Below are 25,653 nucleotides of genomic sequence, written 5' to 3' on the forward strand. Positions count from 1 at the left end.
TTGACTCAGCCTTCCATCCTTCCGAGGTGGGTAAAATGGGGACCCGGATTGTTGTTGGGGGCGATATGCTGACTCTGTAAACCGCTTAGAGAGGGCTGAAAGCCCTATGAAGCGGTATATAAGTCCAACTGCTATTGCTATTGCTATCCCCGCCTCGCCTCCGCCAGTATCCAAGCCAGCATTTTTCCATCCGAGACCCTCTTCCTCCTCTCACCCCCGTCCCTCCATCCGTCGGGCGAGCTAAGCATCTCTCCCCTCCCCGGTTTTCTCCCTAGCTCCGCCTCCGATGCTCCCGGCCTGCTCCTTGCGGTGGAGAAGACGAGGAGGGGAGGGAAGGGGAGCATGGTACGGCCGCAGCTTTGCTTAAGCTGCAGAAAGGGAGAAAGCGGCGGAAGAAGAAGAGGAAGGAGGAGGAGGCAGAGGCGGCTCAACCCGTTCGAGCCCCCTGCCAGCCAGCGGAACTGAGGAGGGCGGCGAGCATCTTCTTTTTGTTTTCTGCCTTTGAAGGTAGCAGCGGCAGAAGCCGCGGTCGGAACCACCTGCGGCCGGCCGCCCACCGACCAGCGACCCCTCCCTTCTCGGCGGCAAGATGGTGAGTGAAAAGGGACCGGCTTATTTCCAGCTGGCTGGCGTTTCTCGAGCTAGGGCATTGGGGGGGGGGGAAGAGCGGGGTTTCGAACCGGGATTGCCGCCCTTTCGTTAAGGATGGAGAAGAAGGGAGCAAGGCGAGACGGTGTCTCGCACACCGAAGCGTCTGTCTGCCTTGGTTTGAATCGCGCCTCCCACCTTCGCTCGCTCAGGCAGGTGCCTGGATCACATTTGCTGTGTATCACTGCAGGCAGATCTGCAAATCCACACGCCTCCATTCATTCCCGTCAGATATCCCTACAATGCTAGTTGTACCAGCTCTCTCTTTCCCCAACCCCTTTCTCTCCCTGTCGCTCCCTCTCGCGCACACACACAAATGCACACACACAAATACACATCACTGCAGGCAGATCTGCAAATCCACGCTCCTCCGCTCCTCCATTCATTCCCGTCAGATATCCCTACAATGCTAGTTGTATCAGCTCTCTCTTTCCCCAACCCCTTTCTCTCCCTATCGCTCCCTCTCTCACACACACAAATGCACACACACAAATACACATCACCGCAGGCAGATCTGCAAATCCACACTCCTCCATTCATTCCCGTCAGATATCCCTACAGTGCTAGTTATACCAACTCTCTCTTTCCCCAACCCCTTTCTCTCGCTGTCGCTCCCTCTCTCACACACACAAATGCACACACACAAATACACATCACCGCTGGCAGATCTGCAAATCCACACTCCTCCATTCATTCCCGTCAGATATCCCTACAATGCTAGTTATACCAGCTCTCTCTTTCCCCAACCCCTTTCTCTCCCTATCGCTCCCTCTCGCACACACACACAAATGCACACACACAAATGCACATCACCGCAGGCAGATCTGCAAATCCACACTCCTCCATTCATTCCTGTCAGATATCCCTACAATGCTAGTTATACCAGCTCTCTCTTTCCCCAACCCCTTTCTCTCCCTATCGCTCTCTCTCGCACACACACAAATGCACATACACAAATGCACACCACTGCAGGCAGATCTGCAAATCCACACTCCTCCATTCATTCCCGTCAGATATCCCTACAATGCTAGTTGTATCAGCTCTCTCTTTCCCCAACCCCTTTCTCTCCCTATCGCTCTCTCTCGCGCACACACACACAAATGCACACACACAAATACACATCACCGCAGGCAGATCTGCAAATCCACACTCCTCCATTCATTCCCGTCAGATATCCCTACAATGCTAGTTGTACCAACTCTCTTTTTCCCCAACCCCTTTCTCTCCCTATCGCTCCCTCTCTCACACACACAAATACACACACACACAAATACACATCATTGCAGGCAGATCTGCAAATCCACACTCCTCCATTCATTCCCGTCAGATATCCCTACAATGCTAGTTATACCAGCTCTCTCTTTCCCCAATCCCTTTCTCTCCCTACCGCTCCCCTCTCGCACACACACAAATGCACACACACAAATGCACACACACAAATGCACACACACACACACACACTGTCTTTTTCTCTTACATTCATTGGACCCATGCACCATCTATTCTTTTTTGACACGCCTGTTTTCCTTGCCTTTTTATGTGTGTGCGAGCACGCGCACTGTATTCCCTCTCACACCCACTCACACTCCTATTCTTTCAATCATTCTTCACACCTTTCCCTCCAAAAAGGCGCATAGATCGTATTTCTTTTCCAAAGTCCTGGGCCTCTCTTTTGCTCTTCTGCTCCTGCTGTTTTCTGTCTCACGCCAGCCATGCTTTTTACCTGCACATTTCCCCCTTAAATCAGCTAATCTCAGTGGCATCTAAATTCCAAATATTATTTCCCTCCTGTCATGATCCGCTTTTGACCCATTCTGTTTTGTATCTGCATGCCGCCCCTTTTCTTCGCTCTCTGACACCTATGCAAGACACAATTTGCTCTGCCTAGTATTGTGTGCACTGTTCTCATTAATATTCCACACAGGGCTGTGAGTTGCTTCCTTTCTTACACATGCAAATGTATCTAGGTTGCTTTATACAGCCTGCTGACAGAAGCTGCCCTTCACTAAGCTTTGTATACTACACAGTCACTGATTCTACAAACTATACAAAAATTATCTCTCTTTCTCTTCTCCCTCTCTCCCTCTCTCTCTCTCCCTCCCTCCCTCCCCCCTCTCTCTTACAAGTTAATTTTTCCCCAGTGGAAAACAGTTATTCTCTTATTGTCTTCACAATAGAACTCTCTTATACTTTCTTTCTCATACTTCTTTTAAAGGCATCCCATCAGAACTGGTTTGTTCTGTTTTACAATGTGTGTTTCCAGATATATTATATATATATATATATATATATATATATATATATATATATATATATATATATATATATATATATATATATATATATATATATATATATATATATATATATATATATATATATATATATATATATATATATAATATAATATATCTGGAAATATATATATATAATCAAATCCCAGTAAGGGTATGGCTAGCTGATGAGAGCTAAATAGCTTGAAATAGATCTATACTAGTCTCCCTTTATTTATTTATCAGCACAAATAAAAAAAAACAAACACAAATATAACAAAGGCAACAGTAAAAAATATTGGGTTTCTATCGTGATGGACTCTTGTGACGAGCCGATTGACAGATGATGGAAGCAGTTAGCTTCCTCCCATAATTGGGGCTTACCAGGGGTTGTAAAAATCATATATATATATATATGTATGTATGTATGTGTGTGTGTGTGTGGCTCGTCACAAGAGACCATCCAGGCAGAAACCCAATATTTTTACTGTTGCCTTTTTGTTACATTTTTGTTATATTTGTGCTGATAAATAAATAAAGGGAGACTAGTATAGATCTATTTCAAGCTATTTAGCTCTCATCAGCTAGCCATACCCTTACTGGGATTTGAACCTGGGCTATATTACATACTAGGCAGACTTCTTAGCAATATATATATCGAACACCTTTTATTAAAAACAAATCAATAAAAAAAACCAATAGCATTCTGTTATAGGAAGTCATACTAAAAGAAGCTTTAAAAATATATTCAATAGAGACAGTTGTGTGAAGATATTTGATTAATATGGCTCCACTAACACAAACTAGCTGTAAAAAAAAAAATTTGAAGAACTCTCAGAGGAATCACTGATTGCCAGTACCATTGGTACATATTCTCTCCCTGTTTGCTCTTGAAACAAAAAGTTTTGAGAAAAAAAGTCAGGTTAAAAGAAGCCTTTCAACTTATTTCTTCTTTCTGGTCCATATCATTCTGCTCAAGGAATGGTTCCAATGTCTGGCAATTCTAGCAAGACAGAAGAGTGTTATTTTTTTTTTAAAGATGCCCTTACAGAAGAAAGTTTAAAGCTGCAAATCCAATCAATTTAAAATGTTGAAGGTTTGAATCTAACTCTTAATTGGAGCGCTAATTTATGTAACAGTTCCATGGCTGAGAATTGGCATTTCAGAATCATTACAAATCCGCATTATTCTCAGGTGGATTCTGCATTAGGGTCTTTTGAGAGTTATTGAGAGTGTCAGTGGTCTATCAAAAAGTGGTTCCACCACAAAACCGCGTTCGACGAAACCGCGCTCGACGAAACCGCGTAGCTGACGTCATCAACAGCGCGACAACTGCGCGGAGACAGAAGCACGCTGTAAACGCTAAACCTAAAATTAACCCCTAAACCTAAACCTAACCCCCCTAAACCTAACCCTAAACCTAACCCTTAACCTAACCCTAAACCTAACCCTAACCCTAACCCTTAACCTAACCCTAAACCTAATCCTAATCCTAATCCTAATCCTAATCCTAATCCTAATCCTAATCCTAACCCTTAACCTAACCCTAAACCTAATCCTAATCCTAACCCTTAACCTAACCCTAAACCTAACCCTAACCCTTAACCTAACCCTTAACCTAACCCTAAACCTTAACCTAACCCTAAAGCTAACCCTAAACCTAACCCTTACCTTAAGTTGAATCGGCTTGCTTTCAAAGCGCTATTTAAAGCGCCCTTCTTTCTCCGCGCTCGCTGTTGTCGCCCTGTTGATGACGTCAGCGACGCGGTTTAATCGGGCGCGGTTTTGTCGTGCCACGTCAAAAAGTAGTATGTAAGGAAAAAAATAAAATGCTTGGCACTTAATATTTGCAGCATGGAAACTTAGTCATAAACATTTAATTTAATCAGGTGGGAAAAAAGTATACGCATTAAATGGTTTCTCAGTTCTAAGAGGAAAACTGCATCATAGTTAAATGGCATTTATTTTAGTTGTCCCCTTTGTAGCAAACTTGCATTGCATCGGAACAGAATATAAGGTAGCTCAGATATTCTTAGTACTCTTCTCAGCTTGGCTCTTTGCTTAGAGACATTTTGTTATTTGACTAGATAAGGTAAGCAGTATATCAAGGAGTCCACAAACTTTCATTGCCTTTCTTTCCTAGCCATTTAAAAGAGAAAGAATCAATAGACAGAGGAAAAAATAATAAACACTCAGAAACTTGAAATACCTAACTTTAAATAATCTAAATCAGGGGTAGTTAACCTTTTTATACCTACCGCCCACTTTTGTATCTCTGTTAGTAGTAACATTTTCTAACCGCCCACCGGTCCCACAGTAATGGTGATTTATAAAGTAGGGAAGTAACTTTGCTTTATAAAATTTATAAAGCAGAGTTACAGCAAACCCCTACCGCCCACCATGAAAGCTGGAACGCCCACTAGTGGGCGGTAGGGACCAGGTTGACTACCACTGATCTAAATCATGGGGAGGTGATCCTTTCACTCTCAAGGGTTGCAATGGATGGTGGGAGTCAAGGACAAAAACCTTGGGATTGCAGTCTGTATAAATTCTCCGTATTGCCTTATAGAATAACTGTAATAAGAACAGAGGAAGGAAAGGCAAGTTATACATTTATTCCTAATTGATTTTATTTCTTAAAATGAAATCAAACAAAAAAAGAGATTAGTCTTTGCAAGACCCCTGGAGGACATGTACTTGGTTTACCTGTGAAGTAGGTTGGGCTGAGAGAGAATACCTGGCCCAATGTCACCCCGAGACGGACATGCAATCTGAATGCTCTGAGATCGCTGCCGAAACTTTTATCGCTGGGTGGTCCAACCGGACCTAAACCGTCTTGCAGAGACGGCGAACGGGAAGAATACGTCCTGCTGATCTCAGGGACACCGCAAAGTCCCTGATCGACCCAGGAGAAGTTCTTCTAGCTGGCGATAAAGGCACAGCCCCTAGGCTGATGTAGTAGGGACGGCTTCGAATGGAAAGAAATGGAAAGAGAAAGTGTTTTACAGCTGGTAAGGAATTTTTAAAAGAGACTGCCTACAAAAAACTTAAAAATTAATTTAAATCTGAGAACAGAAGAAATAAGCGGCAGAATTAAGCTTTGAATGGTTTTGGTCAGTGTGTTATCTTGCTCTTAAATGCTATTTTTATGGATGGAATTTACGCAGGCCTTTTAAAACGAATGCATTAAGTTTTCTTCTTCTATCTTTTTTTATTATTATTATTGCAACCTATGGACTAAAATTCTCCTTCCTCATTACTACGTGTATTTTCCTCTTTTTCTCCTCTATTTTACTCAAGAATTGGATTTTTATTTTTTTTAACTTGGAATATTAAAAAAAAGAAGAAAAGAAGAAACAAAGAGAATTCTAACAACAGAGGGAAAGTTAGTGCTGCTGCTCGGAGGCTGGAGGCTTGTGTATTGGGAACAAAGCACTTTCACTTTCTTCACTGAACAGTCTGGCTTGGCAATTCAAAGTCTCACAGTTTGTTTATAAAGAGTGATAAGAACCAAAGGATGAATTGATTGATTTGATTTTGATTTTATTGCACTTATATGCCGCCCTATTCCCGGAGGGACATATTCCATGGTTATTTGTCAATTAACCAATTAAGCAATGCGACTGTAATTTCATACTCTTCAGATTAGATTTGCATTTAAACAACTTGCCTATTATTCTTTTTCAGATAATACCATAAATAAATCTAGATATCTGAGTTCTAAATCTAATGAATTTGAAATTGTTATATAAATTCATACATGTTGGCAATTTCAGACTATATTGGCTGAAGCTAACATATACTAATTAACTCATGCCCCATTGGGTCATTGGATTCAAATAATTTAACAACCGGTTCTCTGCCCTAATGACCAGGTGGGTAAGTGGGACTCAGTGATCATGTGACTGGCTGGGCATGGCCAACTCAACGTCACTCAGGTCGATGGGCACTTCGCCTTAGCTGTTACAATGTACTAAGGGTTAACCGGAGAGGCAGTTTCTGTAAGCAGGACAATCAAGATTAGGCTAGAAACAACACCAGAATTTTTCCTTCCTGCCTTCCTTACAGGATTAGCCCTGTAAAGTAAGAAAAAACAAAAGCAGATTTCTTCCAACAACCAATTCTCCCAACTGCTTAGAAAGTTAACAACCGGTTCTCTCGAACAGGTGCGAACCGGCTGAATCCCACCACTGGGCCCTGTGGATATACAGTCTGAAAATTGCAGTCTAAATACAGCATTTCCTCTAATAGCTTTACATTTCATATACCTCTATTGTTTTTTTCTAATTTGATCTAAATTGCTGTAAGTTTTTCTGATCTAAATTGAAAGCATCTTGGGGTTACATTTCAGGGAGCTTTGTGGCTTTCATTTTATTCTCAAAGTTCCATTTCATTGTAATTAATAATAAGACAGAATAAACATGCCTATAAAAAGAATACTTCTCCTTCCACTTATAAAAAACATATAAAAAACAAAATTATAGGTAGTCCCCAATTTAGTTCATTTAGTGACTGTTCAAAGTTGCTACGGCATGGAAAAAAGTGACTTATTACTGTTTCTCACACTTACGACCATAGCAGCATGCTCAGGGTCACATGATCAAAATTCAAATGCTTGGCAACTGGATCATAACTGCGATGGTTGCAGTGTCCCAGAATCATGTGATCCCATTTTGGAACCTTCTGACAAGCAATAGCAATAGCAATAGCAGTTAGACTTATATACCACTTCATAGGGCTTTCAGCCCTCCCTAAGCGGTTTACAGAGTCAGCATATCGCCCCCACAGTCTGGGTCCTCATTTCACCCACCTTGGAAGGATGGAAGGCTGAGTCAACCTTGAGCCGGTGAGATTAGAACCGCTGAACTGCAGATAACAGTCAGCTGAAGTGGCCTGCAGTACTCCACCCTAACCACTGCGCCACCTCGGCTCTTGTAAGCGAAGTCTAATGGGAAAACCAGACTCACTTAACAATCGTGTTACTAAATTAACAACTGCAATGATTCACTTAAGAACTGTGGCAAGAAAAGTCGTAAAACGGGGGCAAACTTCACTTAACAAATGTTTCATTTAGCAACATAAAATTTTGGGCTCAATTGTGGTGCTCAGTTGAAGAATTGTGTCACCTCTGCAGGAATCCTTGTGATACTCATTTTATCTGTAAAATTAAGCTTTGTTTTCAGTGAGGATTTCTTTATAAGGGAAGCTAGGTAAACCTTCAAAAATGGTGTTTGCCAACCATAATTTTTAAACCTTTTGTTTATTTAAATTTACCCACCTTGTGAACATGTGTCTAAAAACATACGTTTATATTCCTTTTGTTTTTTAATTTTTAAACCTTTTGTTTATTTAAATTTACCCACCTTGTGAACATGTGTCTAAAAACATACGTTTATATTCGTTCTCAAAGAAAGAATGAGCATAGCATTGCGATCTTTTATGGCACAGCAAAACTTCAGTTAAGGAGTGTGGAAAAGAAAATCCTTCATCAGCAGGAACAGGCAGTTCAGTTTCTGGCAATTAATCCTAATCTTCAGGACATGGGGCTACATACAGGCAACCAGGATAAAAACAAAGAAACCTACTTAATCACAGAGCTTTCTTTGTCTTAAGTTTCAAATTTGAGTTATCGAAAAGTTGAAATGTCTTTCCCTTTTCCTTATCTTGAAAAAGGTCTGTTTCTGAACCATCAGAAGTATCCTGTGTACAAACTGTGTGTTCCAGTATTATAGAATGGATTAAAATGACAGAAGATGAGAGGGAAAACCGTCTTTTGAGGGAATATTTTCCCCGTTGTTACCATTCATCTAAGAAAACATACATAACATAAACCCAAATTGTGTATAAAACAATCGTACATTCACTGACCAATTGAGTTTATTAATAATTAATATTTATTCTTGGGTCTGCAGATGAAAAAAAGATGAGGGGAGGGAAATTGAGAACCTAGCTTTAACTGCTTTATTCCTATTTTGTTCATCACAGTTAATTAACTAATATTTATATTTATATTGAATATTTATGGGCTCTATTAATCTTATGCACCTTCACTGACCCTTATGCACCTTCAGTCCATATTGTGCATAAGGGGCAAGAACAGAAATATGTATGCCGTATTTCTCTTACCAAGAAAATATGCCTATGGCACAGCACAATTTGACACTTGCTATTTCTCACCTAATCTTTGTAATCTTATAGGTTTTTTTGGGGGGGGGACAGGAAGAAAATCTTCCACCTCTTCTTTCCCTCTTTCAGCCTGCTTGCCAGTCGCTGGTGCCAACTGGCAAGCTGGGAATTCGGACTTTGAAATCAACACCTCGCTGAAGGAGAGATACTTTAGAACATAGCAAAAGAGATTTTCCCAAGGGAAATGTCCTCCTTTCTCCTTGGAAGAATGTTTGTTCTTTTAGTAACAGAGAAAAAGAGCAAAAACATTCCAAGGTCAATTAAACAGGAGGGAGAGATAAGATACCCTCCATCCACATCCAATTAAAATTGGAATTTGCATGTAGAAAAATTTGTCTAGGTAACAAATCCGAAAGCAATTTGAATCAAGATCATTGGCTCTTCGAGGAAGTTAGTTAAGAACTGCACTATAAATTAAGAATTTATGGATTTAAAGAGAGAAATCTTATTAGCAATAGTTTTGATAACACCACCAACAATCAAAGATAAGCTGATTAAGGAAACAGAAGAAATTACATGAGAGATCTTATAAGCAAAGAGTTGCTAAGAGGAGTCCATCCAAAGCTGATTAAGGAGATGATTAGAGGACTGACGCCACAAATGCCAGAAGATATGACACTGTTTTGTTACTGGAAAGATACAGGTTGATAGATGGAAGAGTATAATTTAAAACTAGCCAAACTTAGCGAAATTTAGTGATAATAGATATAGTTAAATAAAGAATTGATAATGATAATAATGTATACAATGTGCAGTGTTATAATAACAGGATATAAATATTGAATGGTACCCATGAAAGGAAGATTAGAAACCCTTTTGAATTATATATAAAGGTTAATAATAATAATAATAATAATAATAATAATAATAATAATAATAATAATAATAATAATATAATTATAATAATAATAATAATAATAATTATTGTTGTTGTTGTTGTTGTTGTTGTTGTTGTTGTTGTACAATTGTATCACAGCGGCCAGTTGTTTCGCCGGATTTGGCATTGGTTACTAGTCGGGCCCCACCCAGGGGCCTAGGACGTCGTAACGTATTTTCGTAATATGCGTGCAGATCCAAGCAGTGCGGCTTTTTGCACGCATATTACGAAAATACGTTACGACGTCCTAGGCCCCTGGGTGGGGCCCGACTAGTAACCAATGCCAAATCCGGCGAAACAACTGGCCGCTGTGATACAATTGTACAACAACAACAGTAATAATATAATAATAAAAAGAATTAAATTAGATTCAGTTAAGTCTTGATTACTGGAGGGGGGAATGATATGATGCAGGATATAGTCAAATAAAGGAGGGATAATGACAATAATATGCATGTATGTGTGTATATATATATATGTGTGTGTGTGTGTGTGTGTGTGTGTGTGTATGTATATATATATATATATATATATATATATATATATATATATATATATATATATATATATATATATATATATATATATATATATATATGCACATACATACATAAATACAATATAAGGAAATCAGATGTAAATTGTAAACAGTGATTTGGAAAGAAGGATAGAGAACTTTGTTATTAAATATCATGGATGTTTAGCGAGAATAGGACATAAGGATTTAGTGTCATTGGAGGATTTTAGAAATAGTAAATGAAATGCCAGTATGTGGTTATGTATTAAATCTTGGTATATTTTATGATGAAGGACGTTTAAACAACTATAATCAAATGAAAATGGAGGTATGATGATGGTAACATGTATAAATATCTGAGTTAAAATACTTGAGTTAATATGAATTATGCTTGATGATTGTGGAAGAGATGCATGAAAGCCTTTTGTAACCAACTGATTCACTTTCTCCAGTATGTAAAAAAGGAAGATTTGATGTGTTGTGTTTGTTTTGAAAATTAAAAAAAACTTTTCAAATTGAAAAAGAACTGCACTACGTTTAATTTCTGTTGTCTGGAATTTATGTTATCTACATGTGCTCAGTAAATAGAGTGTTTTGTGTTGGTCTTGGTGCTGTCTGAGCGTGGTTGTTTTCGTGCGTATGTTTCATTACTAAACTACGTAACATCAGTACTAGAAGGGAGTGGGGTTTGCTCTTATTTTATGTACGATTGGTTTGTCTGTCAGTGTTGGTGGGAGAGATCTTGGTGTTCCTTGATTAGGTTGCCTTTTTACTTATTTGACTAAGTTGGTAGTTCCTTGATTGGGATATTGTTCATTTCTTGATTGTTGGTCTAGTGTTAATCTTGGGGTCTCATCTGGATGTTGATTGCTGGTGAGGAGGTGTTTGGGTATTTCTGTTTCCTTTCTGGCTTTTTTATTGTTTCTTTTGAAGATTTGACGAACCGGTTCTGCCGAACTGGTGCAAACCGGTAGGAACCCACCTCTGGATGTGGACCTCATAGCATAAGCTATATTGTCTACTGCAGTGTTTCTCAACCTTGGTGACTTTAAGTCCTGTGGACTTCAACTCCCAGAATCCCCCAGCCAGCTCTGGGAGTTGAAGTCCACAGGACTTAAAGTCGCCAAGGTTGAGAAACACTGGTCTACTGTATATCTTTTCTAATAACACGTATCATGGAATTACTTTCATTATAGCTTCTGGACGCCGTGCAAGTGTATCACTAAAAAATATACAAAGACCCAAGGTCTTTTCCTTGGTTTGGCCACTGACAGCTAATCCCCATCATTTTATGAGTGAAACATGGATTCCTAGCTGCAGTGTGCATCACATTACTCTTGCTGTTATTGAATTGCATTTGACCCTTAGTGAAATGGTCACATCAGATAATTGCTCATTTCCCCCCTCCCTGTTTTTCCCCTCTATTTTTAATGTATTGAAAACATATTACGCAACACTGTTCAAATTAGCCAACTGAGGGGCTTTTTAACCCACATTTGGTTACAGTTGTGCTAATATGCATGCAGACATTGCAATTTTGATGTGCATGCCCCTCTCTTTCAAAGCTGAATGTGGGAGCTGAATAAACATTGAAACAAGAATGTAATTATTTTCCATGAGAAAGGATAATTGGTTCCGTACAGCCTATTCATGCATTCCTTCTGGGCACACATTGGCTGTGAAAAAAAAATTGAAATATAGTATCCTTTAATTTTGCAATGTCTCACCATGACCAAGTGAAGGAATTAGATGCTTTCAGATGCTTTCTGATGCTTCTGAAAGATAATTAAGGCTCAGTTCTTTCAATGACATTGTTCACAGCTCGTTACACATTTTCAAAAGCATACGTTCCAAATCTTTCCTCAAGCTTTCACATCATGCCTGCTGGTTGTATGAATAGTTGTGGCTACAGACAATAAATAATGCTTTTTGTTTATGCAAAAATCTGGCCACTGAAGCAGTGCTGTGGCCACGTGAACAAAATTCAGGCCCATGGTTACTCCTATAAACCCCTCCCCTCCTATCTTTCCCCATCCTGCCCCACTGAGTCCCGCATCCGCCTTCTCACCTCTGACAATTAAAGTGCATCACCGTGGGTTGTTAAGAAGGACAGCAGGTGGTACCAAATTTGGGCAATCCTGCCAGTTAGCCTATTGCCTTTTCTTGTCATTTAGTCAATCAAATGGTGATCACCTGAATGTGGGGTTTTGTGATGATGTAATTGAATTCTTGAGTCATAACTACAGTACGTAACTGCAGACACACTGCAACCAATACAGTTGTAAAGACTGCTTGTTAATTACAGCTCATTCAACAATGTGGTAAGTTTGAACAAGTGGTGGGACGAGTGGTTGTTAGACAAGGACTAAACTGTACTTCATTAAAAATAAATAAACAAGGCAGGAAAGAAAAAACAAAAAAGAAAAAAAGAAAAAAAGAGAACACAGGTATCTATTATAAAAAAGAAAAAGTATATCAACTGGTTACAACATGCTTTGGTGCATCTCTTCCATTAACTCATATTAATTCAAATATCTTAACTCAAATGTTTACCATATTAACATCATTATACCTCCACTTTTAGTTAACTATATTTATTTAAACATCCTTCATCCTTAACTATGCCTTAACTATTTTGTTTTTTGTTTTTTCTTTCCTGCCTTGTTTTTTGTCCTTTTTGTCTTTTTTTGTTTTATTTTTGCTTTTTTTTTTTTTTGCTTTTGCTTTTTTCTTTTCCCACTGGTGTGGGCATGTATTGTTCAAGATTATTACTTTTATTAATATTTTTAAATAATAATTACAGTCAAATGAAAATGGATATATGACGATGGTGATAGGTATGAATATCTGAGTTAAAATGCTCGAGTTAATATGAGTTATGTTTGTTGACTGTGGAGGAGATGTACCAAAGTTTATTTGTGATCGACTGATACATTTTCTATAGATGTAAAGAAAGATGTTGTACTTGTTTCAAATTAAAATTAAAAAAACTTTCTAAAAAATAAATAAATAAATAAACGACCCAGTACAATTATTGTGGGAGGCTAATAATCATTTTCAAGCACGTTCAGTTGTAAAAGTATTTCTTACATTTTTGTTTTTAACCTTTACACACTTTTGTGAAATGCCAGAATATTTTTAATACCCTTCCATTTCAGTGTATTCTCATCATTAATGATTAATGGTTAGTCATTTGCTCCAGTGGTGGGTTACGGCTCCCGTTCCAACTGGTATGGTTGGAACGGACCACGCGTCATCCACATGGATGTGCGCAGTGCGCGCATGCATCTTACTGTCCAGTGATGCCTCCGCGAGCCTCCGCAATGCTCCAGCTGCTTAGCAGAGCGTCGCGCAAGGGCTGTATGCGGTGTGCGCGGAAGCACCAAAGACTTTAAAGACAGGTAAGGAGAAAGGGCGGGAGGGTGTGTCTTCCAGAGCACAGTACCGGAACGGTTCCCAGTACCAGGGCAGACCGCCTGCAACCCACCACTGATTTGCTCGGTATCAATTATTCAGGCATTCATTAAAAAAACCTACACCATCTGGGCAGGAACGGGAAGCAACAAAACTAAATGTAGGCTAGTAGGAAAGAACAAACAAGCACTTCACATTTTTCTGTTACTCTGGATTAAATTGCATTTGGATTTCATATTATAATATAAAGTGTGGAATAAGTCTGGAAAGCAAGTAATCTAACCCAAGACATGCTTTAAAACTTAGCAATATGGGAACAACACAATTAAGGCTAAAATGCCATGCATATTTACTTGAGAATAAGATAGACTCTGCTTTTATAATTTGTTAATCATTTTACCTACCTTGCAAATGGCAACAAAGGTAAACAAAAGAAAAGAATTAAAATAAATTATAAGGTTCAGTTGGGGAAAAGGAATCTACAACTCAAGGGCTACTATTAAGGGGACTCTCCAGCAGTCATTGTACAGTTGTGTGTTGTGGTCCAGCAGGCGCCGTTGGAGCTGCCACCAGACTCCGACAGCGAGGGGCCCTATGAGTCGGCTCTGGAGGATGTGGAGGACCCTGGATAGGGTTCCAACTCCGAGCAGGCCGCAGAGAGGCTAGTTGGCCACCAGGAGGCGCCTGAGCCTTGGACCAGTGGGGAGGAGACAAGGGAGTGTGATCCGGACATCAGCAGTGGGGAGCAGCCAAGGGAGTTACTCCTGGATGCCCAGCACCAGAGAGCTAATAGGCATAAAGAACAGTTGCGCAGTTACAGTAGGTAATTGCACTCAGCTGGTGGTAATTAGGCTCCTCTCAAGACTATAAAAGGACTGCTTGTGCACACGCCCCTTTTGCAGGAGTCAATGCATTAACTAATGTTGGAGAACTGTAGTGTTAGCTTGGCAGGCTGGATTGCTGCCAAGGCTTGTCTGTGCTGGTTTGCTGTCAAGGCTTGTCTGCCTGTTAATAAATTCCGTAAAGTATCTTTGGCTCGGCGTGCTTTGGTGTGGGATGAGGGGGGGGGGGGGCAGAACAGTTGTGTATATGTATATCTATGTGTCTGCTCCAAGCAAACCCACTAAAAGTCTGAAATATCTGATGGGAGCGAAGAAGCCTTGCTATGACAGTGTTAAGGTGTTCGGATAATTTGGATTAAGGCTCAAAATCAGTGGTGGGATTCACTTCCCTTCCCTACAGGTTTGCAAATGTGAGTGCATGCGTGCTAGCTTCGCTTATACATGCCACCTTCTGTCCATGTGCAGAAGGTTGCGCATTACGTCAGGGCAGGTGGGTGGAGCCTCCTGCAGCCAGTTGTAGTGTGCCAAGCCAGCAATGTATCCTGATTTGCTCATTATTGATTATTCCCACATGTTACAGAAACATTTCATCAGCAGTTTTAGAGGGCACATTTAAGAAAACTCCATATATACAACCCTTATATTCTTGTGACCGTGGAACAGTGGTCATAATTGTTGCTGTATCCTTTGCAATGGTTCTTTCAATTTATTGCTAGTGTATTTCTGATTCTTTTCTCCCCCTTGAACTGACAATCATTAGATCTATGGTAGTTCCTTCTTTAAAAAAAAAACAGTTACATAATGCAGCTAAATTCTGTTTGGTTGCTAATAGAAACTGAGAACAGATAGCTCCAATTTAATCTGTGCTTGTTTAGCTAGTTTCTAATTTACTAAATTGGTTGAATAATCCTCTTCAATTACAGAATTGGTGTTTGAGATTCCACCATATGTCTCTTCTTAGTTTTCCATTGATTTTCCCTTGTAATAATTGACTATATTATTTCTGAATATATTTTGCAAATGACAATTGACAAATTGTAACTCAGTTTCAAATAAGAGGAGTAAGAAGATTAATAACCAGAAGTTATTAGTGGCAATCATTCATTCTCAATCTTCAATAGTATATAAAATTCTTATATCGAGCAAAATAGCTTTCTTTAAAATCTCAATAAACGTTGACAGAATGGTTTGAAATTAACTTAATCAAATCAGATCATGCTTGTTGTAGCAAAGAATCCCTTTCAACCAATAATGCCATTAAAAAATACCATAAGTATCACAATCTCTTCTAACATGCTGTTGTGCAAATTATACCGTTCCTAGATTGCTTTTAAAAGGATAAATGGAGGTATTCAAATTGACAAATGTTAGCATTTTTAGTTCCAGTGTCAGATGACCTATTCTTTTAGGTTAAAAGAAATCTTGAAATCACTCAACAATTTTTGTTTGAATGTGTTCTCAAATTACAGCTCATTTGTATTAAGATGTATAAACGTAAGAAATTAATTGTTTCTGTTGTTAGCTTCCAGATGCTAACACTGGAAAGCCAAAATATTTATTTCTTTATATCATTGACACTTACAACTGAAGAGCATTGAAGAACCTCATGATTAAAGATGTTATTCAAATCTGATGTCTATTTTTAAGCTTATTAAATTTTTTAAAATATAAATTCATTCATACAAATGGTTTTTAGATCTAAATACTGAAAATGGATCATTAAATTGTTTGTATTCTCAGATTACAGGCATTCATACTTCGCTCATTAACCTTTTCTGACTTTTTAAGATGTAGTAATCATTTCAATTAAAAAAAAACACAAAGCAGGAAAGATTCAGGACTGCAGATTGTTTCTTTTCGACCATAGGATTTTGTCATAATCTGTCTGTCTATCATCTTTGATATGAATATGAACAAACAATGAATATAATTCATTATAGAATATAATAACAGTTTCTATTTTCTGTTGCCTTTCAGGAACAGTTGAAAGCTTTTGATCAAGAAGTAAATGAGTTTGTGGATTATATGTTTGGAGAAAGAGGTATGCATTCTCTGGAGCTTTTTGATTACCTAATGATTTGGCAGGTATTTAGAAATAATGTATTATTGAAAATTTGATCTCAATGGCTGAGCACAGTAAGTGATGGAGAGCCTTAGAAATTCTATTCCTTCCTTTTACTTCCACCATACTGAGTAATAAATAATATTACTATGGTAAACTAAAATGTGAAATTTGGCAACGTTTCATTGGCTTCAAAATTCTTTCTTCATTTCTTTGTAATTTGGCAATGTTCAAGAGAGATAAGAAATCCACTTGGGTATATGGAAAAAGCAATTCTTTTTTCCATTCCCTTATCACTTAGACCGAGAAACAGGAAATAGATTTTGTGAGGGGCCCTATGAGTCGGCTCTGGAGGATGTGGAGGACCCTGGACAGGGTTCCTACTCCGAGCAGGGCGCAGAGAGGCTGGTTGGCCACCAGGAGGCGCCTGAAGGCGCCTGAGCCTTGGACCAGTGGGGAGGAGACAAGGGAGTGTGATCCGGACGTCAGCGGTGGGGAGGAGCCAAGGGAGGTGTTCCTGGATGCCCGGCACCGGAGAGCTAATAGGCGTAAGGAACAGTTGCGCAGTTACAGGAGGTAATTGCACTCAGCTGGTGGAAATTAGGCTCCTCTCAAGACTATAAAAGGAATGCTTGTGCACACGCCCCTTTTGCAGGAGTCAACATCATTCCTAACGCTGGAGAAGCTGTTATCTTTCGAATTCTGAGTTGCTGCCAAGGTTCCTATCTGTTTGTTATGCTTGGCTTTCAGCCACCGAGGTGTTGGTTTCTTGCTAATAAAGTGCTGTGACATTCCAGTTAAGCTTGTCTCGGAATTCGTTACTGGATGGAGGAGGAGATCAGAACAGCTACAGTAGTATGACTAGGATTGGATTGGATTGGATTTATTACATTTATATGCCGCCCTTTTCCCTGAAGGGGACTCAGGGCGGCTCACAATTCAAGTCAGGGAAGGGGGTACAGACAGGGGATAAAAAAGACGAACATAACAATACACAATTTAAAAGCACACAACAGCCATACCATTCGAGACGGGGGCAACAGCTCTTTAGCCCCAGGCCTGTCGGAACAGCCAGGTTTTAAGGGCTTTGCGGAAGGCCTGGAGGGTGGTGAGGGTTCGAATCTCCACGGGGAGCTCGTTCCAAAGGGCCGGAGCAGCCACAGAGAAGGCCCTCCTCCGGGTAGTCGCCAGTCGGCATTGGCCGGCGGATGGAATTCGGAGGAGGCCTAATCTGTGGGATCTAATCGGATATGATAGCTGCTTCCCATAATTTTTTTTAATTTTTTTAAATGTGCAAATGCAAATGTGTGTTTGGATGTGCGTATGAGTATGTATATTATAATCTTAATATATGATTATATAACGATTTAATTGGGTATTAGAAGAATAAGCAAGAACTGATCGTGGTGATTAATTTTTTTTTATTGGGATATGTTTTATTGTCATTTCTTCAGATCCCAGGGTCAGAGGATGGCTTATGATGGATTCATACTTACCTACTTTTGCTCTCACTATGCTATATCTGCTCTTCATATGTCTGGGCACCACGTTTATGAAGAACAGGCCTGCTCTGTCACTCAGGGGTCTTCTTCTGGTGTATAACTTTGGCGTCACAGTGCTATCACTTTACATGCTGATAGAGGTAGGTCTTCTTGAAGGTCTTTTATAATGTATCATTGTAATAATCGTTACAGTTCTATGTCTAATGCAAATATTATGTAAATACATATATATTTTAATACACATACATATAGTTTTATACAACAATCTTTTTTAACTCACTGTATTGTTATGAAAAAGTACCGTATTTCATTCTACCTGTCTGTACAATTTCGAAAACAAGTGTTTTATTTCCATTTCATTCCATACAATCACATGTATACTTTGCATAACCGGGGCATATAACATTGAATAATAAACACAGCCCTTGCTTTTATAGACAATACCCCCCACAATACAAACCCAATATACCACCTTGACCCACCATACACCCTCTTTCACCCCCCTCCAACTTTCATTCTTCCTTCTTACATACCCCTCTACTTCCTACTTCCCCTCCCCCTCTATCACTCCTCTCTCTTACATTCCCTCCCTTCCTTCTCCTCCTGCCTCCGATCCTCTCTCCCACCCTCTCCACCCCTCCTTCTTCTTTCACTCTACTCCTCCCTTCGGTGTACCTCTATTGTCTGCCACTATGTTCAGCTTGTCCTATTTTTAAGCCACAGTATACAAGTGCAATCATGTGCTTTAAGATCTAACACATATTATATTTCCCCCCTCCCCCTAGAACTCCACCTCCCTTCCCTCCCCCCGACTTCCCAGAGCCCGTACACGGTATAACTTTTTAGCAAACACAGTCTAAAATGTCTTAAAACAAAGCAGAGAAAAGATCGATAAAATCTCTACATTGAACTCAGCTTCTTACTGTTACCCAAACTTTAAACAATTTAAGTTATTACTAATCTTAAGCATAGGCTATCTGGAGTTTCTTAGTCCCATATTTGCTTTGTGTATAATCAATCCATTTTTTCCAGTCTCGTTTATATCTCTCGTTTGAATGTTCTTTAATGGTCTTCTTAACTGAGTACAATTTTCTTTTCTCTTTCTTTTTGTTCTACCGATTGGGATTTGCTAAGCATATTTGGGTCAAATTGGCTTCAACCTTCTCAAAAGTGGAATTGGGAGATGTTTTAAATACATCTATACTGTGTACATTTAGGAACGTCTATTCCAGGGATAGGTTCCAGCGGAGACTACTGCCCGGTTCGCTCAGGGATGTGCATGCATGCGCAGTACAACTAAAATTGCTCTGCGTATGCACAGAAGCAAAAAACAAGATGGATTGGATTGGATTTGGATTTTATTTCATTTATATGCCGCCCTTTTCCCCGAAGGGGACTCAGGGCGGCTCACAATTCAAATCAGGGAAGGGGGTACAAACAGGAAATAAAAAGACGAAACATAACAATACACAATTTAAAAGCACACAGCAGTCATACCATTCGAGGCGGGGGGCAACAGCTCTTTAGCCCCAGGCCTGTCGGAACAGCCAGATTTTAAGGGCTTTGCGGAAGGCCTGGAGGGTGGTGAGGGTTCGAATCTCCACGGGGAGCTCGTTCCAGAGGGTCGGAGCAGCCACAGAGAAGGCTCTCCTCCGAGTAGTCGCCAGTCGGCATTGGCCGGCGGATGGAATTCGGAGGAGGCCTAATCTGTGGGATCTAATCGGTCTATTGGAGGTAATTGGATGGCGGTGCCTATGGCGCCACTGGGAGAACCAGTTCGGGGGCGTGGCGGGCCTGGGTCACTGCCGGTTCCAGCCACCCAGGCTGCCAAGTTACTACTGGTAGGAACCCACCATTGGTCTATCCTTTTAATTTCTGTGATCTCTGTAACTCAGTAGGAGTAAAAACAACAATACCAAAAGTCACTGTTCATAGCAGCATAAGAACAGGCACTAAGCATTATACCCATAGAGCAAGGGTTTATACCACACTAGACAGGAGCCAATGTTCAAAATATAGGCACCTCAGAGACAGTTGGATACATAATGGAAGGGTCTAAGATGCAGGCAGGATGGCATACACAATTCTGGGAGTTGAAGTCCACAGGACTTAAAGTCGCCAAGGTTGAGAAACACTGTTCTAAGGATACTGTAAAACAGACAAGTTAATAGCAACTATGTCCACTGACATATTAAAAAAGCACAATAATGCCTAGTAGCTTTTCGAAGACCATAGTTTCAGACATCATTCACACCACTTTGTGCGGCAACATTATCTCATTATGGATGACAATCACCACATTTTGATTATTTAGCTTAGTGTACATCATACACGATATCCTAGTAATTTATTTTTCTGGGATAGAGGAGACGCCTGCCTTGTATCACAGCAGCCCATCTAAAACCATGGATTAAACTAGCTCTTTGAAAAGCATCTAAAAATAGGCAACCTACATAGGAAGCAAAGCAGGGAATCTGGATTGCTCCTTGAACAAAGCAATGATTTAGGACCTCCTCTCTTGCCCTAGATTTGGATTCCACACACTGATTTTCTCCACAGTTCCTTCTGAATCCGTCTGAAAAGGAACAAAACATGTCCCCTCAGCGTTAATTAATCATGGATTGGGTTGGGACACCGGAGTTTTTCCTACCTCATCACAATACCACCACAAAGAAAAAAAAGTTTCATATGGTCTATATTCATGCAGTACCAAAAGAGATAGGGTGATAAGTAAGATAAGCGAGTTTGGACTTTTAGATTTCAGTCGAGATGTATTTTGGTTTTTTTTTCTAGTTTTTTTTTAAATTTAAATTTTATTTTATTTCATCTTCAATTAGTTCATAAGACAAATAGCAGGTCTGTAGTTTTATTTTTTTTATTTTTTTTAATCAATTTCATATATACATTCACAATTATATGATCTCATAACTGTTATTAATAATATGTATTTATAACAATTTTTTCCCTACAGTTGACAATATACTTGAAGATTGCTTTTTTAACATCCCATAGATCCATCTTATCTTACAACGGTCCTACTTCTTCTTCCCTCCCTCCCTCTTTCCTTCCCTCGTTTCTTCTCTCCTACTCTCCTTCCTTCCCTCCTTCCTTCCCTCCCTCCTTCCCCCTTCCCTCCTTCTCTCCTTCCCTCCTTCCTTCCCTCCTTCCTTCCCTTCTTCTCTCCTCTCCTTCCTTCCCCCCTTCCTTTCCTCCTTCCTCCCCCCCTTCCTTCCCTCCTTTCTTCTCTCCTTCTCTCCTTCCTTCCCTCCTTTCTTCTCTCCTTCTCTCCTTGCTTCCCTCCTTCCTTCCCTCCTTGCTTCCCTCCCTCCTTCCCTCCCTCCTTCCTACCCCCTTTCTTCTCTTTCTTCTCTCCTTCCTTCCTTCCTCCTCTCCTTTCCCTTCTCTCCTTCCCCTTCCTCCCCTTTACCCTTCCCCTCTTCTTCCCATTCCTCCCCTCTTCCCTACTCTTACATTCCCTCCCATTCTTCCTCTGCCTTTCCCTTTCTCCTATTCCTCTCCTTTCTCCTCTCCTTCCTATCTTTCCTTCTACTCCTCCCTCCCTCCACTCTATCCGTTGTTGTGTTTAACCAGATGTATTTTGGAATGCTGACCAATTTGAAACGAAGACCTTATGTACCATTTGTGGACCACTGCACTATAACAACTGTCAAAATCAACCGAATAATGAGCAGAATTTACAAAGGAAAGTCTCTGTCAGTGGTTCTCAGCCACTCATGAATGTTAGAGGGGAAAAAAATCTGAGTGACCCACCCAAATGCTTATATCTTTTTCCAGTTCCTTCAGAAGTCAAGGTGGACTATATTTGACCTTTATTCGTGGTAGCTGGCCGACTCTCTTGAATGTTTGCAATATGCGCTACGGGTTTTAAACGAGCAATTAACAACCCTTGCTTTTTGACTAAACAGAATTTTGTAGCAAACAAATAACTGACTTGTACAAAATAATGGCAAAAATATAATTTAGAAAGGAAGAATTCTTGATTTATGTCTTTCTCATCCTTCCAGAGTACCTGTTAAATGGAAGTTGTTGTTTACGACCGGAGAATTAATCCAAAAGTGTCAGAAAGAGAGGACTATAAGGAACATGGGGGAAAGTTCCTTGCAAACTTGGTTCTGAGATTTTAGCTTTATCAGCTTTTTAGTTAAACCTATTAGCTGAATCCACAAAACAGAAACTCTCAGGTTTCTTGTTCCATTTGTAAGCATGACAAATGATACACAGGCTGTTATTATGACAAAGAAATATGCACTCCATTAGGTTCCTGCAAAAATATATCTCAAGAGGCAAAAATCATGTTGCTCTTTCCATCTGCTTCCTCAGCATTCCTCTGAGACCAAACAAGTTCATTTCACAAGGCAAGGGGCACTTTCAAATAATGAGCCATTTCATCAGATCGCTAGAATAGCGGATTTATATCTCTAAATGAGATTGCATTTGATCTTTTGAGCCCAAAAGAACAAAAAACACTGAAAACGTAAAAAGTATTAAAACCAGTATTTTCCATTCAGCGTAATAAATGTGTTTTCTCTTTCAGCTAATTCTTGCTACATGGGAAGGAAATTATAACTTGCAATGTCAGAACTTGACCAGCGCAGGAGAAGCTGACACCAGGGTAAAAGAAACTTAATATTAACAGGAAACAATGATGTGTTCACACATGCTTTTTATGCAGGGGTAGGCAACCTGCTGCTCTGGAGCCGCATGCAGCTCTTTCGGCCCTCTGCTGCAGCTCCCTGTCAGCTGATCTCACCACTGGCTGGCCCCTCCTCTCCCTGCCCAGTCACTCCTTGGGTGGCTGGCCTGAGAAGGTAAAGGCGGCGGCGGGGGACGGAGACTCGCTGCATATTCCAGAGTGGGAGCGAAGCCTTCCGCCTTCATCGCGGTACAATTGCGCTGAAGGCAGCACTCACCTCCCACCATTTTGGGTTCAGAGTTGTTGCCACCTCCGTTGCCTGCCCGCTGCTCTCGCAGCGCCTTGCGCAGAACAGTGAACTTTAGCATGCTTCACAATTTTGGTAGACCAGGTCCCCTCTTCTTCCTGGAGCCCATTACGATGTGGAGCCACAATGTGACCCTGCCTCACTCACCCCTGGCAACAGCAGCAGTGGCAAAGAGAAAGAGAGAGAGAGAGAGAAGAGACACACACAGCGGGAGAAACAGAGAGACACAGAGACAGACAGAGACAGACACATACACAGAGAGAGAGAGACAGAGAGAGTGATAGAATGAAAGAGGAACAGAGAGAGAGAGAGAGAGAGAGAGAGAGAAACTGTGTGTGAGAGAGAGGAAGGACAGAGAGAGACACAGCAAGAGACAGACAGAGTGTGTGTGTGAGAGAGGGGGAAAACAACACACCTGAGGCTTGGTGGCAAGAGGTGGCTGGCAGGGGAGGGATGAGCCAGGCATAGAAAATAATTTATATGTCTGCTGTAATATCTTACAATGTTTTGTACAAACTTCAACAATCTTAGCAGCTATTGTCCCACTGAATTTCTTGCCACTTATTTTGTATAGACAAGTATGCAATTGCATTGTCTATGTTTGATTTATATGACTGCCCATTTTATCACAGTGACTTTGGGTGACCTACAGGGATTTAAAAACAGCAGCTGTTACATATAACCCACGGTGCCCAAAATCAAAGCAATAATCCCAATCATTTAAAAAAATCGCATCAGCAGTAGAACTCACCTAACCTCTTGATCCAAAAGCCTGGGGAAAAACACTCTTCGGTGTACTTAAATTCCACGGATTGGAATTTTTATTTGCCACATTTTTATTTTTATTTTTTACTTACTTCTTGTTGGGGAACAGAGCACAAGATTCGTTTTCCTAATCTTACACAATTTCTTGCACAGGTTGTTTGCTTTTTACTGGCTAAATTGTCACCAAAATAATTTTCCTAAAAAGAGTATTTTAGAAAAGGTTTTACTATGGCCCCATTGTGCCCAGGGGTGGATTTGATTTAAATCAACTCAATTTAAATCACTAGTAAAAAGGCTTGATTTAAATCAATTCAATTTTAATCATAAAACAACTCCCAATTTTTAAAAGAGCAACTTTTATTTCTATCCCGCAGCGGCTCCTCCTCTGACCTGCTGTTTCTCAGTTTTATTACTGGTTAACCCTACTGGACTTGCTAAATGGAACAGCTGCTATATTTCCCAATGTCATCAAGGTTTCTTGTATGGATTCTTTTCTCTGTACCCTCTAGTTTCACACTGCCAAATTAGAGATTTATCTAGACCAGAGTCAATTCCATATTCACTGATTCTGAAATCAAACAGTTATACCAGTGGTGAAATTCTTTTTTTTTTTACTAGCGGTTCTGTGGGCGTGGCTTGGTGGGTGTGTCAGGGGAAGGATACTGCAAAATCTCCATTCCCACCCCATTCTGGGGCCAGCCAGAGGTGGTATTTACCAGTCAGTGGTGGGTTTCAAAAATTGTTCGAACCTAGTCTGTGGGTGTGGCCTCCTTTGTGGGAGTGGCTTGCTGCCCATGTGACCGGATGGGAGTGGCTTGCCGCCCATGTGACCGGATATGAAGATGCCGACGACACTTGTCAGAACCACCTTAAATTACCTCACACACAGCACTGGCATGCATAAGAATATGATGCAAACTTGTTTTTTAAAAGGCATCTTTGGTTTGCGTTAAAACACCTTCAACACACGCAATGTTCTGATTGCACCACAAACGCAGTAGTCATCCTTACCTTTCACAGAGGCACTGAGTTTTATAAATAGGAGCATGATAGTGTAGAATAATCATATCCAAGGACCAGTGGTGGGTTTCAAAATTTTTTGGAACCTCTTCTGTAGGTGTGGCCTGCTTTCCGGGTCCACTGGTGGAACCTCTTCTAACCGGTTCGGTAGATTTGACGAACCGGTTCTACCGAATAGGTGCAAACTGGCAGGAACCCACCTCTGTTACTGGTTCTCCGAAGTACTCAAAATTTCCACTGCCGGTTCTCCGGAACCTGTCAGAAACTTCTGAATTTCACTCCTGAGTTATACCTTTCTGTTAAGAGAAAGTTTTTGATTCTGATGCCAGTTCAAACATCAGTAACTGGTATTTAGAGATAGACTGCTTTTTATTTGTTATAAATAATAGGCTAGTAAAGGTACTTTCCTCCTTGGAGCTTAATTATGCAGCTGAAGCGTAATTAAGAGTCTGTGTGAGGAAATACACAGAAAAGAGTATTTTGAAGCAACTGCTTGGAAAAGCTGCATGGCATTTTAAGTAGAGTAACTTCTAAAACAGGAATTCTAATTATATTTGCACTGAATTCCCAATAAAATCTGAGGTTA

The 25,653-nt window shown here is 40.3% G+C and overlaps 1 protein-coding gene across 2 annotated transcripts in view; it reads left to right on the forward strand.

The window, feature by feature from the left end:
* The first annotated feature begins 348 nt into the window (after positions 1-348).
* The window catches only part of ELOVL2 (ELOVL fatty acid elongase 2), a 34,608-nt gene continuing 9,303 nt past the window's right edge, over positions 349-25,653 (forward strand). Inside the window, exons 1-4 of one of the 2 annotated variants that reach the window (XM_087707469.1) lie at positions 349-592; positions 16,735-16,798; positions 18,274-18,461; positions 22,877-22,954. In XM_087707469.1, the coding sequence (XP_087563595.1) occupies positions 590-592; positions 16,735-16,798; positions 18,274-18,461; positions 22,877-22,954 (333 nt within the window). In that variant the 5' untranslated portion in view covers positions 349-589. The remainder of the gene's footprint in view (positions 593-16,734; positions 16,799-18,273; positions 18,462-22,876; positions 22,955-25,653) is intronic. The other variant, XM_087707468.1, reaches the window with a different exon arrangement.

The sequence above is a fragment of the Thamnophis sirtalis genome, unplaced genomic scaffold (genome assembly GCF_051295495.1).
Source record: "Thamnophis sirtalis isolate CommonGarterSnake01/CBP01778 unplaced genomic scaffold, rThaSir2_p1.2 scaffold_2, whole genome shotgun sequence".
In the NCBI taxonomy this organism is placed as follows: Eukaryota; Metazoa; Chordata; class Lepidosauria; order Squamata; family Natricidae; genus Thamnophis; species Thamnophis sirtalis.